Here is a 17,586-nt window from a genome sequence, read left to right on the forward strand (position 1 = left end):
AAGAGAGGAAGATAGGCTTTAAAAAGGCTGGATTTCTCAGGAAAAAAAGAATGAGATAAAGAGAAAGAAATCAGTGATGAAGCAACTAATTAAAAGATTTTCCTAATAAAAGCTGAAGTTAGATGACATAATACTTTAAAATACAAAAATGTGCAATAGTGTACAATGTTCAGTTACACAAGGCTTCCTTCATCTGATCAGCTATTAAGTGACATTAAAACTAAGCTTTCTGAAACTGTTTCATTTTTTCCCTCCAGTATTGTAACTTACATTTTTAATCTTTAAAGAACAGAAAACAAACAAGATTTTTTGAGAAAAATCAGTTTTTCATAGTTTTTCCAATATTTAGAAATGCACTGGATTCTGCTCTGGACAGATGAAATCAATGCAACTTTTTTCAAAGTTTTTCAAAGACACTATTCAACAATTAAATCCTGAAGTCACTATTCTAATTAAGTATGGTAGTTATTCAGGAAAAGTCAAGTAAAAAAATCCAGAATTATATCCCACTGATTTGAACTAGAAAGATTTAAATGGATCTGTCAAGTGCACATTGAAGTTAAAGCTAAATGTTTAAACTAAATTAAACATAATTTCAGAGAAATAATGTTCTGGGTGATTGAACTATACTGAAAAATTCCATTGAGGAACATTGAGGCAATGTTTTTTCAAATTTTCAGGTAGAAGAGACAGTTTTCTCCTATTATTTATATAACCTGATTAAACTGCTCAAATGACTTTTGGAGAGCACAGTCAGGATTTATATCCTAAGACTAAGTGCATTTTCATGATCTGTCAACAAATGGATCAAATGTCAGAGTGAAAATATGGATTAAAACCTCTATAAAAGCCCAGCAGCAAATGGCATAGTATAACAAGGGAAAAAAGGTTCATAGCTCTAAGGTTCTTCTATTTACTAAAATAATAAAGAAGCCTTTCTTGGCTAAAGGTGAAAATCTGCTGCATTCTTCCAAACAGTTTTATCTATCATCATGAGAGAAAATAATGAATTCAATATATTCATGAAGCTTTTCGTTACACACTTTAACTCTTTAACTACTCCTTTTGCTTCCTTTCTGTGAAATCTGCTGGGAAGTTCAAATTCAGATACTATGAAATACAATTGTCAGCAACAGAATTAAAAAGGGAAAATGACTTATTCCCGTTAAGATTGGGTGGTTTCCGAGAAGAAGGCAACAATGGCAACATCTTTCTTTGCAGTGAATTCTGTTGCTTAACTATCACTTGATGGTGAGCACTGACATCCCAACTGCTCCCCCCTCCCTTTTGTAAAATAGACTCCCTTTCTTACTTTGCCTACAAAGAACTATTTGCAAACTAGTTTTAAACTTTCTCATTCTATGGGAAAATCTCTCAAACTCCTAAAATTCTTCAACACTTGATAATGAAATTAAATATTTCCATAAAATGCTTTATGTAATGTAATGTTCTTCTAATGCTACCTAGGGTCAACATCTAAAATTTAAGGTATTACTTTAAAAATCAAGCATACCTGTGTGACACATATACAGTTGCATGACAAATTGAGGCATCCTGGTCAAATGTTTCAATGAATTATTGACAGCAACTCTCACCTAGCAGATTTTCAATAATATTCAAGTCTGGGAAATGTGAAATCCATTCTAAAACCTTTATCTTTCTTTCCAATAAATATTTCAAGGTTGATTTGGAGATGTGTTTTAGATCATTATGTCTTCACTCACCTCACATTAATGATCGATCGATCGATCGATCGATAGATAGATGATAGAGATATTTAGCCAAATTCATTACACGCAGTATTTCTTATTCCAGCAGCTGCCACACAAACAACCCCATAATAAAGCCACCCTGCACATAACAAGCTGTTGGCAAGTTTTAAATGCTTCACTTTTCCTTTCCAAATCTATTCTTTGTGGCTGTTGCCAAACAACTGAACTTTAGTTTCATCAATCCACTTCATTCCAGAATGTTTCAGGCTTATCAAGGGTTTGTTTTGCATAGTTTAGACAATGACTTCTGTGATGAGATTGGAGAATGGACGTTGTCTTACCTGAACGTCCCTTTTCTGGGCGCTGCGTACACTATCCATGGATGGGAGTTAATGCTTCAGCCTTTGGCAAACAACTGAGTGTTCCTTTAAGACAAAAAGACCTTCCCCAGGGACTTCCCCTTTTCCCCTTGTCTAGCCACACCCCCAGTCCCATGATCCCCAGTCTGAGCGAAGATGTGGCGTAAAAAAGGCTCAACGACAACTAGTGGTGAAGTAACACACATAACTTTATTAACTAAACTAAAACAACGTGGTTAACTGCATAACGGAAACCAACCCTCTACAGTCGGGCAGGCAGCCCATAGATACGGGCGGGAATGGATAGTGTACGCAGCGCCCAGAAAAGGGACGTTCAGGTAAGACAACGTCCATTTTCCTGTGCGCTGCTCCCACTATCCATGGATGGGATATACCCAAGCTTAAACCCCTAGGGCGGGGGCTGACTGCCTGCAGAGTCCTCTCCGGTCACAACACGTTGAAGTACCCGGCGGCCGAATGCCGCCTCGGCTGAATCATAAGCATCTATCTTGTAGTGCCGGATGAAGGGTGACAATGAGGACCAGGTTGCCGCTCTGCAGATATCCGCTACTGAAGCCTGTGTAGCCCAGGCTGCGGACGTGGCCGCACTTCTAGTGGAATGGGGAAGAATGTTGTGCGGTAGCGGCTTGGAGCTTACGTCATAGGCCAAGGTAATGCAGGCTCTGATCCATCTGCTGACCGTGGGGGACGAGATCTTCTGGCCCATGGAGGCCGGGTTGAATGAGACCAGGAGCGCTTCAGTGCGTCGGAAGGGCGCCGTCCTGTTTATGTACGTCCGGATCGCTCGACGGACATCCAGGGTATGCCACCTTCTCTCCCTGTGGTCCTTTGGCGCCGGGCAGAAGTCCGGCAGGGTAAGTTCCTGTGCCCGGTGGAACCAGGAGTTCACTTTTGGGATGAAAGTCGGGTCTAGACGGAGGACCACCGAGGACTCTCTAAAGATGCAGAGGTCCCTACGGATGGACAGAGCTGCTAGCTCTGAGACTCGCCTCGCTGAGGTGATTGCTAGTAGAAAAGTCACCTTGAGGGTCAAGTGTTTGAAGTTGACGGAAGCCAGAGGTTCGAAGGGAGGGCCCGTTAGGGCCTGTAAGACTAGGGACAGGTCCCAGGTTGGGTAACGGTGCACCGTCGGCGGGTGGAGGTTCGTAGCCCCGTGGAGGAACCCTCTGATACGCGGGTGGTGTGATAGAGTCTGGTAAGGTGCACAGGATATGACGGTTGATAGAGCTGCCGTCTGACGCCTTAGTGTAGCTGGGGCCAGCCCTTTGTCTAACCCGGCCTGTAGGAAACTTAGAATGTCCTGAACTGATGCTGAGGTGGGGTCCACGTGGTGACCGGAACTCCAGCTGCAGAAAGCCCTCCATGTCGCCTCGTAAATACGAGTTGTTGACGGGCGTCTGGCTGCCTGAATGGTGTTGACGACGCTATCAGGTAAGTTGTCCTTTTTCAGGATGACCCGCTCAAGTGCCAGACGGCTAATTGAAGCCACTGAGGATCTGGATGGTTGACCTCGCCCTGGCACAGTACCACCTGATGTGGTGGGATCACCCACGGTTGTTCCACCGACAGGGCCACCAGGTCGGCGAACCACGGCCTTCGGGGCCAGTTTGGGGCCACCAGGAGTAGATTGGCCCTCTCTGCCAGCAATTTTCGCACCAGGCGTGGGATCAACGGGATTGGCGGGAACGCGTAGAGGAGGCCCGCTGGCCACCTGCAGTGTAGAGCGTCGTGGTCCTCTGCTTGTGGCGTCGGGTAGCGTGACACGAACCGGGGGAGCTGGGCGTTGGTTGGAGAGGCAAACAGGTCCAACACTGGCATCCCGAACCTGGCGGTGAGCTTGTTGAAGAGGCGGGGGTGGAGTTGCCATTCCGCCTGATCTATTGTTGTTCGACTGAGCCAATCTGCTCTTACATTGGCCGACCCTGAAATGTGGTCTGCCTTGATCGAAAGCAGGTGTTTCTCCGCCCACTCGAATAGGGCCTCTGATTCCAGCATCAGGGAGCGGGATTTCGTGCCTCCCTCTCTGTTCACGTGCGCCTTGGCCGAGATGTTGTCCGTCAGGACCAGCACGTGCCGGCCTTGCACCGTGGCCTGGAAGTGGCGCAATGCTAATCTGATCGCCCGGAGTTCGAGCAGGTTGATGCTGTTGTGCTGCTCGGCCCTGGACCACTGGCCCTGTGCCACCCCGTTGTGCAGGTGTGCTCCCCACCCTCGCAGGCTTGCATCCGTGGTGAGGATCAGTCTGTCCGGGTCTAGGAACTCTGTCCCCTTGGAGAGTGCTCTGGAAGTCCACCATTTGAGGGAGCGTCTGACCTTGGGGGTGAGGGTGACCTTGCGCTTCGAGTTTGCCCTCCCCGAGCGTTGAAAGGGGAGCAGGAACCACTGGAGGGCCCTCGAGTGTTTGCGTGCCCACGGAACGATGCCGAAACAGGAAACCATCTTCCCCAGCAGGCATGACAGTTGTAAGAGGGAGACTCTCCTCCCTGTCCGGATTCGGAGGGCCAGTTGTTGGAGATTCTGGACCCTGTCCGGCGACAGGAAGACCTGGCCTCTGGTGGCATCTATCACTGCTCCTAGGTGCAGGATTCGAGTGGATGGGTAAAGTTGGCTTTTCTCGAGGTTGATTGTGAATCCGTGGGTTTGGAACGTCTCTAGAACTAGGTGTCGGTCCCTGACTGCCTGGTTGTGAGTTGACGAGAGTATCAGAATGTCGTCTAAGTAGCAGAGGACCCGGACCGGGATGGCCCGGAGCTTGGCTGCCACCACCGCCACCAGTTTGGTGAAGGTGCGGGGTGCCGACGACAGTCCGAAGGGCATAGCCCGATACTGGAAGTGCTGCCCGCCGTACTCGAACCTCAGGAACTGTCTGTGGTCGGGGTGAATGGGTACGTGAAGGTAGGCCTCCCGAAGATCGACTGACTGGAGGAGGTCCCCCCGTCTCACCCCCGTTAGGATTGACTGCAGTGAGTGCATTTTGAACCTGTGGTATCGCACCGACAGATTCAGTCTTTTTAGGTTCAAGATGGCTCTCCATCCCCCCGAGTTCTTGGGGACAAGGAATAGGCTGGAGTAGAACCCGGAGCCCCGGTGGGCTGGTGGTACTATCTCTATAGCTCTGACCTCCTGAAGGTGGGTCAGTTCTTGTACCATCAGGGCCCGCAGCTCGGGGGACTGTGGGACAGGGCACCGCACGAAACGCTGTGGCGGCGTACCTGCAAATTCTATTGATAGTCCAAATGAGGTGGTGCGCCTTACCCACGAGTCCGATGTCGACCGGGCCCATTGCTGGTGGAAGAGGAGCAGTCTTCCCCCTATGGGCCCCTCGGTCCTGGAGTCACTTGCCTCTTCTGGTGGATTTGAAGCCTGCCCCCCGGAAGGGTCTTCTGGATTGTTGATTCCTGCCCCGGTCTCGGAAGTGTTGTCTGTCATGTGATCTGTCGCCTCCCAGGTAATTGGAGCGTTGTGAGAAGGACCCCCTGGGCCCTGCGCCGGGGCGAAAGGGCTGTTGGACTGGATAAGGTGAGTATCTCCGCTCGTGGCGGCGGTAGGACGATGGCAATATCTTTCTCTTGTCCTTATCCTCAATTAGGACAGGATCCAGAGCTGCTCCAAATAGGTTAGGAGCCTTGTAGGGAGCTGCGGCCAGCTTCCATTTGGCTTTGAGGTCCGCCTTCCATGGGCGGAGCCAGAACAGCCTCCTAGCCGTAACGGTGGAGGCTAGAGCCCTCGAAGCGAACTTTGCCGAGTTCAGGGAGGCATCTGATGCGTATTCGGTGGCTGCTATAATCTTATTGATGTCTTGGTGCAGCCTGGTGTCGTCTGAAGGGAGTCTCTCTTGCATCTGGCGTAGCCAGATGAGGGCTGCTCTATTGAAGAAGGACGTGGCTGTGGATGTTCTGATCGCCCAGGCCACTGCCTGATGTGCTTTACGGAAGGCCCACTCCGTCCTCTTCTCCTCCGCCTTGAGCCCATCCAGTGCCTCTGAGGAAACTAGTGATGGGGATGAGAGTGCTGCAACCGGTTGGTCCACCATCGGGAGGAGTAGTAGGTCCTCTAGTTCAGGAGCCGAGCAATAAAGTTTCTTGTCTAGGCTGCTCGGTGTAGTTTGAGAAGCTGGTTGCCCCCAGGCGTTTTGTATTACGTCAGTAAATAGTTGGGGACAGGGGATGTATTCCTTCTCCTGTTTAGACGACTTGAAGAGGGCATCGTGTGGTCCCGCTGTAGAGGACGGGGTTGGTTCTACGTCCCCCGGTACACCCAGGTTAGTTGTGAGTCTCGCCTTGTGGAGGAGTGACCTAAACAGTGACGGTCGAAAGAGCCCAGAAAATACTGGTGTGTCTGGGTTCAGTCCTTCGTCTTCTGAGAACTCAACGTCCTCAGGGGCCTCATCTGCTTGGTCTGACTCCTCAGAGGAAGACTCCGGTGCTGCGGGGGCGCGGGTCTTGTTCTGGACCTGTTGGTGTGGTCCCTGGACCTGTGCTGGTTGCGGGGGAGGTACCGCCTGCTGCCAACTGGCAGCTAGGAAGGATGACAATGCCGTGGAGAACATGGCTTGGAAATCCAACTGCGTGGGCGGTGGCGGTGCCCCTTGCGCTCCTGTGCCCGGGCCTGGGCCCCGGGACGGCCCTGCCGGGGAGAAAGGTGCTGGCCCGCTCCGTGCAGGGGTGGGGGTTCCATCCTGTTGGGTCCCTCTCTCCATTATGTTCGGAGTTACTGGGGACTGGGCCAACTCCGTCCAGGTGACCGGTGCTGGATCTGCCTCTCTGGGTGTGGGAGCCGCTGTGCTCTCTGGGCCTGGCCCCTTGTTGGGTGACAATTCCAATGCTCTCTGAGCTTTAGCACACTGCCGCTCTAGCGCCAGATGGCGTCTTTGGGCGTCCTTATCTTGGAAAGTCAGCCCCTTTCCAGATTTGGAACTGCGGTCGGTACCTTCAGACCGCTTCCGGGCACTCTTCTTGGAAGACTTAGCCCCCTTGCGAGGCGGGCTTAACTCCAGTTCTGGATCCGAGGAGAAGGGGGAGTCAGACATGGCCATTTGTTGGAAGCAAGGCCACCCCTCTCTGTTTGTGCCCGCAATCTCCACGCCAGGTGATGGTACTGGTGAGGCTCACCCGCTCTGCCCTTAGATGGGGAGGTGGCAGCTGAAAGCCCGAAGGTCTCACCAGCTAACCCCTTTTTATTTAATTTTTTTTTTTTTTTTTTTTTTTTTGGTACCGCCCTAGAGGGAGGGCGTAGAAGAGCCTCTAGGAGTCGGTGGGGGCCTCTGCACCCAAAATGGCGGCCCGCGTGGAATCCAAGATGGCGGGCGCCACGTGGTGCTGGCTTGGGTGCCCTCCGCCGGCTACGGTCTTATGCTGGAGGCCCGAGGGTCCAGCCAGCTGCCGTGCCTATTTGCGCTGGGATCGCCTTCTTGTAGCGCGGCGGCGGCTGGCAGGGCTAGCCGGGCGGACCACGGCTGCACGCTGCCCCGTTCAGCTCGAGCGGCGTGAATCCGAGCCGCTCTTCCTTCTTTATGCCCCGCGCGGCTGCTGCTTGCTTCTGGTGAGGCTGGGGCTTGAAGCAAGTTTAAATTTGGCGCCGTGTGTAAATGAGCGGCGTGGGCGGCTCGGCTTTCCGATCCGGCGCCCAGCTGATTAGCGCTGCAGCGAGCGGCGCTCCAGCGAAGATAATGTACAAGGGACCAACCAAAAACTCTATTTTAAAATAAAATGAAAACCCCGAGGGAAAGGATACTCAAAAATAAAATAAAATCCTAAACGCCCCTGAGGAAGGGTGAAAGAAAACTCAAAGAAAAAAACCACAAGAATAAGGGGTGACCAATACCTTAAGGCAGGAGCTCCCGGAGAACACTTCAGCGTTGCCAAACAACTGAGCGAAGACTGGGGATCATGGGACTGGGGGTGTGGCTAGACAAGGGGAAAAGGGGAAGTCCCTGGGGAAGGTCTTTTTGTCTTAAAGGAACACTCAGTTGTTTGCCAAAGGCTGAAGCATTAACTCCCATCCATGGATAGTGGGAGCAGCGCACAGGAAAAAAGCTTTCTTTCTGGCAATTCTCTCATGCACACACCACTGCTACATAAGCAAAGCTGTACTGTGACCTGGAGATAGTTCAGCATCAACTAAACCTTTTGGCACATCCTTTGCATTGATTTGGGTTTTATGTTTTGCAGATCTGATCAGTATGTGGCCACTTCTAACAGAATTTTTTTAAATCTTTCAGATCTTGTCTTGATTTCAACTGTTCAGGTAATTTCCATTTCTTAACAATAAAAATTGCTAACTGGAAATGTAAGATTTTTAATACCATTCCTGGGCTATTTAACAGTGAATTAATTGTATTTTGATATGCTCAAAAAGCCACTTAGGTTGGAGATGGTTATGGGCTCTTCTAAGACTAAGAGTTTAAAAGAGTCAGAACACTTTTTACCTGTAGAATTGTTTTTTCCTGGCCAAATAAAGCCTAACAAATCAATAATACTTCAAGCATTATCATCATTTTGCTTTCCTTTCAATTTTTTTCATATGCTGCAACAGTTACTCTATATATGTAGTTTAGTAAGGATAGTAATATTTATTGAATTAATTTGTAAATTCACTGGCAAGGGCCAAAAATAGAATTAAAATCTTAGTTTTCCTATTTTATGAAACTACAGTATGATACCAAAATTACCAAAATTAACATTAACTGTTTTTAATGTGGAAGAGTGACATATTTAATGTGGAAAAGTGTGAGCACAACTATCTGACTTTTGCAACTGAACAATTACTGAAGACTGCAGAAGAACTCTGATGATTCAGAAGTATCCTGATATACTTGTACCATAAGAGCAACTGTTTGCTCCCAAATCCTCCCAATCCTCAGCATGCATTTTTAATATTTGAAACAAACTATTAAAGGCAAGTAAGACACACACAGAAATTTTATTCTCTTGCATGACTAAGTTTCTCATTATATGAATGGGAAACATTGCTCAATAGAAGAAACCCTTTGAAAAAAGTATGTGCTGCTAAGATAGTGTCTTAAAAGGAAATGAAAAAAGAGTCATTCTGCATGTGTTTGAGGTTTCCTAGCATACAATCTAGGCCTAGAAACTTTTCCAAAGCATTAACATTCCTGAAATGCTACCTTATGCAGCTTTATCCAAGTACAAAATACAAAGAGCACATCTCTGTAAATGGTGAACATTTATTAACTTCACAAAGCTAATATGTAGAGCCTGATAAACGCTAAAGTTTATATTTAAATGCATAATACTATGGTAACACAAATGTTAAATGCCATAATGTTAGCATCTACTCATCCCAAAGTAGATGAATATCATTTCTGGTATTTCTGTACTACTATGTACTTCTGTACTTGTGTGCTACATATAATACTTAGATTTTCTAACAAAACTACTTCTTTCTAATTTAAAATGTTAAAAACATTAAGGAAAGAGGCTCAAGTCCTTGTCCATTTTTCTGTCAACAGATTAATCTCCAAAATTGAAGAAATAGGACCAAATTTAGTGAATGAAAAAAAGCCAGCAAAAGATAGGCTGAATCCGAAAATATCCAGCTGGGGACCTGGGAAGAAATGATTCTAGAAAAAACAATCTTTCAATCTGCCAATGCTATGGGACAGCTATTTGGGCATTAGTTTGAAAGATTATCAACTCCTCTATTCTGACCCATCTCTGTCCTTCCAGAGAGGTATTATTAAGAAGTCTGAAAGATTCCCAGAACCTATGGTATTATCTTCATGATTTCACTACCATGTTTTAAAACAATGAAATAAATCCAACACCTTCAATGTTCCAGAAGATCATCTGTAGAATTTCATTAACAACTGAAAGCATTATTTTGAACAAAATCAGATGATGTTACATCTGCTGCAAAATATAAATTTGCAATATATAAAATATATTTTATATCATTTTCAACACAGTAATTATTTTATAATACGGTATAAATACATGCATGTACTCAGAGAGAGTAGAAATGAGGGGGGAGAAACAAACCAAAACCATGCAGGATTCATACAAAGATGGTCTAGATCAGTGGTGTCAAACCCACGTCATCACAGCAGCGTCACGTGATGTATCGGGACTTTTTTCCCCTTCGCTAAACCGGGCAGGGGCGGGCCAGCATGTAACGCATCCGGCCAATTGGCCGTGAGTTTGACACCCCTGGCCTAGATAGAGATATAGATTTTTAACAGGTACCTAAAAGATATAATAATTGGCACATTAGTTCAGCAATTTCAGGGGAGAGAGCATATTAAACCTAATGTGCCACCTGAGAAAGCTTACCTATTAGTAAGCAAAAGATATTTTGCATTAAAGTACACACAATAAGTTTTCCACCAACAAGCTCAATGATCAATTCATACTGCAAAGCAGACCATTAAGCATCTGTTGTTCAGATAAATTATTAGGAAAACCTTGAACTTGCATAAGGATTATATTGCACTGTACATTTTCTGTTGCTCAAATAAGCTGCTAATTATTACAAGGTAGAAGACCTCTTCCCTACGGAGGTTCTACTTCTAGAAAAAGTGTTCATTAAAAAATTAGCACTATAAATCCTGGAGACCAATATGTTCTCTCTGATCCTTTGTTAAATGATTTTACTAATGGTTTTTTAAAATAATGCTGGTTGGTTTTTTTATTCTGGAGGCAGGTCATTTATTATGCTAAATCTGTGATGGCGAACCTGTGGCATGCAGTGCCCTCTCTGATGGCACATGAACCGTCACCCCAATTCAGTTCTGCTGCGTATGCGTGCGCACCTCCCGCCGGCCAGATGGTCTTCAGGTGTCTGCCGCACAAGCGTGGGGGGCAGACACACATGGGGGGGCCGTGTGCACATGCGTGATAGGCGTGCGCATGAAGGGGTGCACACACATGCGCAGAGGGTGCAGGCAGGGCCCCGTGCTTGCATGCACAGGGGAGGTATGTGCGCATGCACAGGGGGCCCATGTGGGGGCAGGACCCACACGCGCATACATGGGGCGAGGCACATGCGTGGGGGACGCATGCACATGTGCATGCACATGCGTTGGGCACTTGGTCCAGAAAAGGTTAGCCATCACTGTGCTAAATTGTACGTGACTTATCGTCACTTACTGGCATTATTACTAGTTTATTAATTAAACAAACATATATGGTCTCTCAATCCACACACTGACTCCAGGTGGCTTAAAATATTAAAAATCCACAGTATAAAATATCTAAATGCCCCCCCAACAAATGCACCCCACTTGAGAAAAACTCAAATTTATTATCGTGTTCATCTTTCTTTAAACAGATTTGTAGCTAAAAAGACTTTCAATTAAAATTAATTGGTACACTGACCCTTATTTTTAAAATGCCAAATGTGCTCAGTCACATGTTTCTCTGCAGAGTTATAAATTATCACATAACACTTAAGATCATTTCTTTCTGTAAATGCCTGCCTGTGCACAACATTCAGTATTCACTACCTACTCATGCCAACTGAAGTATAACAGATGCCTGGTAGGAGTAAGGCTTTTTTTTTTCTAGAAATAGCAATATTAAACATGTCCTTCCCACAAACTATGGGATTAAAAGTTTTTGGAATTACTGATTTTTTTTTTTTATGATGTCAGAGTTATTTCTTTTCTACCAATCACAATACTATTTTATTTATCTGATAGTATCAGAGCTATATTTTCCTATTATAGATTTACTTTTATAGATCTTCTGGTGTTTGTCAATCATTATCCCAGTTTTGTAGTTTAGTAATTATGGTGAAGAAATAATGCATTCCTAGTTAATTGATAAGTGGTATTTAAAAAGTTATATTAAAACATTTCAAAGTAATGCTGGAATTTTTAGTTTATGTACATCTAAAAAGCTGTTCTGGATCATATCACATGATTATAATAAATTCTTGTCAGTGACATAAATTGAACATTAAAATTAAGTCCTATTAAGTTCTATTTATTACTTGAAATAAATAATAAGACAATAAATAACATTGATTTTTCATGTCCTCAAACACTATTTTCCACTTCATTCTCTAGCTATTAATTTATTCTCTTTCCTTTTCAGTTGTAAATATAAAATAATGAACTTAAACACTAGTAATTTTTACAACAAAAAGAAGAATACTTGCAACCTGTAATCTATTAAGAGCCCATGCACCATATTGCACGTGCTATATGCAGGAACAGAAAGCTGCTTTGTTCTCCACTATTCTGCAGTGCTATCCTGCAGATAACCTCCAAGTGGACAATCAACTTCAAGCTTCCAAGTTCAACCTGTTGACACAAGCAAAGTTGCTACAGATTGCCTACGAACCTTCAAGAGGCTACAGGTAATCCTGGACCTACAACAGTTCATATTTAGTGACCATTCAAAGTTATGTCATTGAAAAATGTGACTTATGGCCATTTTTCACATTTATGATTATTGCAGGATCTCCATGGTTATGTGATCAAAATGCAGATGCTTGGAAACTGACTTAAACATTTTGGGCTCAATTGTGGTCGTAAATTGAGGACTACCTGTACTGTACTTTCTGCTCCATTTTTCAACACAACATATATTTACTTCTGCAAAAGATTCAGTAGATGAATGAGAAGCTATAGAGCTGTGATGGCGAACCTATGGCACATGTCCCAGAGGTGGCATGTAGAGCCCTCTCTGTGGGCACACACGCCGTCACAAGCTGCTCTTCTGGTTTTTGGCGCACGCACATGTTCCGGTTTGAACACTCGGTGCCAAAAAGGTTCTCCATCACTGCTATAGAGCCTACACACAGAACTTTCAGGAAGAGGCAAGTTTTATTCTCCCCTCTACTATATGATAAAGTCATTATATGGTCAATGCCAAGGTGCTCTCTCATTCTCATATCCCAAAGTACAATGTGGACATAACAGTACTTGACCTACTTTATAAAGTTATTCTATAGAGCAGGGGTGTCAAACTAGCGGCCTATGGGCCGCATGCTTCTCACGCAAGCCACGCCCACTCCAACTCCGTGAATGGAAAAAACATTGCGAAACATTACGTGATGGCAACATGATGCGGCAAGTTTGATACCCATGGCTATAGATTAATAAGACACAGTGCTTTACAAACACACTAGTTGGATTATATTATATAAACCCCAGAGTACTTTATAATTAAATAGTATCACTTTTCCAAACATATTCTTATCAGAAACAGGGTTTTTTTAGTGAAATATTGTATGGTGCAACTGCAACATGTTGAATTCAAGTACTAATCAAATGTATGGATGTATTCCTTTCAACAATCATAAAGAAAATTGGTCAAGATCATGTTCCTTTCAAATCTTTCTATTGACAATTTCTGACCAGTCTTTTTTGATCTATTAAATCCAGAAATAAGTTTCTTTCTTGCCATCTTATGTAATATGCTTAAATGACCATGGAAGCAGGAGAGCTGTGCTAAATTTCAGATACTGTACCATATACATCTGTTTATATCAGCCTCCATTGCTTTATAAGTAGTCCTCAGCTTACAACCCCAATTGAGCCCAAACTTTGTGCTGTTAAGCGAGACAAGCGAGTTAAGCTGTTAACTTTTGACTGATTTTATGAGTTTTCTTGCAGTTAAGTTAGTAAGACGGTTGTTACGTGAATCTGGGTTCCCCATTGATTCTGCTTGTTAAAAAGTTGCAAAAGGTGATCAGACAACCCCAGGATACTGCAACTGTCATGAATCATCTAAAGCATCTGAATTTTGATCAGATGACCATGGGGATGCTGCAATGGTCGTTAAGTGTGAAAAACCGTCATAAGTCACTTTTTTCAGTGCCGTTGTAACTTCAAATAGTCACTAAACAAACTGTACTATAAAATATTGTGCATCTGATGGAATCAATTCCTTTGATTGTTTTATATAATTTTAAAAGAAGTATTCCTACTCCTCATTCAAGAAGTCTTCACCATCCTGCAATTTACCTATGACATGTGTGTAACAACCAGTAATATTTAACAATTACAGTAACAAATTAAAACATTTTCCTCTTCAGCAACTTCTGTTGCTAGTTTTTTCTATGCATCACCCTCTTTCAGACTAGAACCAATTATGCAAGTATTTGGTAGAAAGCCCAGCTGAAACATATGGCTTACTGCAATCAACCTATAAAGAATCACACCACATATAAAGAATCCAACCGCCTATTTCTTACTGGTGTTAAAGAATATAATTAAATGTTGAAGAATATAAAGAATATAATATAATTCCCTGATCAATGCACCTCCACCTTTATTTCTCCTGGGCAGACCTGTGACATTTCTAAAGAAGGGTGTGCACTTACTTATAAAGAAGTCCTGCTTCCAGAAGAAAGGCTCTCAAAGCCATTACAGCGTTTTAGCATTAATCTTACTGTACTATAAGGGAGATCAATACCGTCTACAATGCACGCATTCCCGCGATGAGGAAAAAAAAAGGGAGGGGGAGAGAGGGCTCAAACGGAATATACACGGTCTTTTTACACAGAGTGTCGTTTAGCCCAAAAAAAGTATTTTGCACCTCCCACAAGCGATTCACAAAGGGGAGAGAGCGCCAAAGGACTGTTGTGAGTCACTTCTCGCCTAGTAACAGCCGCGTGTTCTCGTACTATTAGCCACTCGGGAACTCCGTCCGTCACGCTCGCTCACTAGCCGCAAGGCGTGCATCTGCAAAGAGCCGGACGGGGAAATAGGAGCTGTTATAGTGAGCTCGGGCCGAAGGGGCACCGGGGGACCATTCTCAGCCTCGCTCCCCGTTCGGGCCGACTAATTCTTCGGGAGCAACCACCTCCCAAGCTCCGCCCCTCTCCCCATCCTCCGTCCTTCGGCGAGTACCACCCAGCGTCTCCGCCCCCCATTTCTTCCCCTTCAGCGCCCTCCAATTCGTCACACCTCCCCTCTCTCCCTCTCTCTCTCCCTCCCTCCCTTCTCGCTCTCTCTCTCTCTCTCTCTCTTTCATGTCGGGCGTCCTGTTCCTGCCCGAAACCAGCGCTCCCCGCCTCTTCTCCGCCCCCCCCCACCCCCACCCCAGCCCGGTTTGGCAGCACCCTGGCCGTTTCTTTGCTCCGGCTCTGCCCTTTTTCCAACCTAGCCTACAGCGCGCGGCTCACCGACCTCCTCCTCGCTCTCGTTGCGGAAGCAGAGGCAAGCCGCCCGTTTCTTGTATCCGTCCCCGTCGTAGGTTCGAGTCTGGTTGGACTTGAGCTTCATCATCTCCGGTCGGGGAAAGGGGTGGGAAGGCCCACCAGGGAGGCAGCAGCGAGATGAGCTGAGAAAAGGGTGTCGGCTCCGCACGCGGGTAGGTTGGGGTCTCCCTGCCTGAAGGGGGCGGGGGACCCGCTATCCCAGAGAGTCTCTGCCTCCTCACACAACAGCCGAAAAGGAGGGGAAGCCCCCTCTGCACCGCTACTTGCTACAAATACTGTCGCCGTCCACCCGCCGCCTTGTTCCCTCTCTCTGCTGCTCCAGGACTAGGACCGCAGCTTCTGCCAGCGTTTCGGCCACCGCCGCCAACGACGACGACCGCGGCGCCATCTTGGGGCATACTACGTCAACGGCGCAGAGGCAGCGGGTGGAGAAAAGCGCTGCCCGGGATTTCTTCTTCGGCGCATAGTACGCAAGCAGCGTAACCGAGGATTGGGAATCACTCGCCCCTTTCCGCTTCGGACACCCGTTGCAGAAAGCGTCTCCCAACGCGAGGCTTGAGCCCAGCCGCACTACTGTAAGTCAAAGAGTGTCGAGAACACGGGGAGGGGTATCGTATGTGCTCCGCTGCCGTCGCACTCTTACGCTATCGCCGTACACGAAAGCCACAGTACTGTAAGCGAGACGTCTGGTGTAGCGTTTTGCTCACGGCCTCGGGCTTAATCGCGGGGCTGCGCAAATCGCGTACAGTGAGAGGAAACAATGCCCATCTTGTGAGAGCAGCGGCACGCCAAAAGCGTAGAAAGAAAGAAGTCTTGTTGCAAGCTTCGATAAAGAGAAGGGAGGGGTAAGACGGCTTCAGATGGCCAGAATAAAGGGTGCCTCCCCTGGGATGGCAAGAAAAAAACGAGAATGTCGCATTTGCAGTTACTCTCAAAGAAATGGACATTTCGTATTTCGGCGAGTGACTTAATCCGTTAGCTTTCGTGGAAAATCATATTTTCCGAACATTAAAGCTGTGAAATTTTGTCGCTCACAATGTACAATGCCCCACCGTGTTCGGCTTTCGTATCTTTTACCGTAAGGATATCCTGAAGCAGGTGGATCGATCGTGATGAATGTCACTGATAGGGTGGCATGTCTGCATAAGAGGAATTAGTTCCTTTATTTAAAAAGTTGCCTCGACTGGCCCCAACTACCCCCACCCCCAGCCATATCGTCTTTCTCCTTCCTTGACATAAGCTGGCTTTTCTTTCTCAGATGAATGACAATAAGAGAAAGCAAACTTCCTTCAGAGTTGACAGGAATGGGCTCTAAATACAAGATGTCTGCCGAAAGAAAAAAAAAAAGGCTGTTTCCTCAGAAGCAAAGTTAACCTCTGCCCTGTAAAGGAGTGGGGTGACAGCAGTGCAACTTGCCTCCTGACTAGCACTATGAATAACATCCATAGCTGTTGTTTTATTAACCTATGTGATAGTTTATTGTCTCAAAATTTAATGAGAGAGCCAGTATTTTGCTTAGTGAGAAAGGAGTCTTATCTGACCAAAAGACAACTAGACTTGTCTTTTGGTCAGATAAAGCTCCTTTCTCACTAAGTAAAATACTGGCTCTCTCATTAAATGTTGAGACAATAAACTATCTAGACTTTGAAAATGTTTGGCTTCTCATCCAAGAAGCTTCTTCAGTTCTGATTGGTCTGACTGGTCATTTAGACCAATCCCCTATATACAGTATAACCGTTTGTAAGCTCCCTCTTTTCGTGGGATTTCCAAGGCTGCTGGGAAAACCATGTTTTAAGAGATTCATAGAAGGCCAATAGGGTTGGGGCTAATCTTACCTCAAAAATGTTCCAGAGGATAGATGCCATGGCAGGAAAGATCGTATTCTGGGTCCTGTCAGATGGAACCCATAACATGCTTCTCCTGCTGGATAGGGTAGATATAACTAGGAAGAGGTAGTCCCTCACTTAACCTGTACCATAACATGTAAGGTTTTAAAGGTGGAATCCTGCATTCTTGAATTTAACCTGGAAGCAAACTCATAACCAATGCAATTCATGGAGCAGATATATAATGTGTGCAGTCGTAGGGGCATGCCTAATTGTCCATGCCACCACATTTTGCACCAGTTAAGCTTCTAGATACTCAAATGTCTGGAAGCTTAACTGGCGAGTTCCATGTAGATCATATTACAATAGTCCATTCAGGAGGTGACCAAGGCATAAATAAATGTGAGTAGAGCATCATGATCCAAGAATGGGTGCAGTTGGAGCACAACACAGAGCTGAACATAGGCCTTTCTAGCAACGACTGCCACCTGTTCACCCAACAGCTTTATATAGATGTTAAACAGGAGTGGAGACAGT

The 17,586-nt window shown here is 45.7% G+C and overlaps 1 protein-coding gene and 1 long non-coding RNA gene across 2 annotated transcripts in view; one reads left to right on the plus strand and one right to left on the minus strand.

The window, feature by feature from the left end:
• Window positions 1–9,870, plus strand: part of LOC139315324 (uncharacterized) — a 36,710-nt gene extending 26,840 nt beyond the window's left edge. Inside the window, exons 2-3 of the long non-coding RNA XR_011600259.1 lie at window positions 8,313–8,338; window positions 9,564–9,870. This is a non-coding gene — a long non-coding RNA (uncharacterized lncRNA). The remainder of the gene's footprint in view (window positions 1–8,312; window positions 8,339–9,563) is intronic.
• NUDT3 (nudix hydrolase 3) overlaps window positions 1–15,633 on the minus strand; it is a 40,082-nt gene extending 24,449 nt beyond the window's left edge. The window contains exon 1 of the mRNA XM_070941495.1: window positions 15,192–15,633. Within this exon, the coding sequence (XP_070797596.1) occupies window positions 15,192–15,290 (99 nt within the window). The 5' untranslated portion in view covers window positions 15,291–15,633. The remainder of the gene's footprint in view (window positions 1–15,191) is intronic.
• Between the last annotated feature and the right edge of the window lie 1,953 nt (window positions 15,634–17,586).

Source organism: Pituophis catenifer, unplaced genomic scaffold (genome assembly GCF_029215685.1).
Source record: "Pituophis catenifer annectens isolate HBS135680 unplaced genomic scaffold, rPitCat1.0.hap2 SCAF_3, whole genome shotgun sequence".
Classification (NCBI taxonomy): domain Eukaryota; kingdom Metazoa; phylum Chordata; class Lepidosauria; order Squamata; family Colubridae; genus Pituophis; species Pituophis catenifer.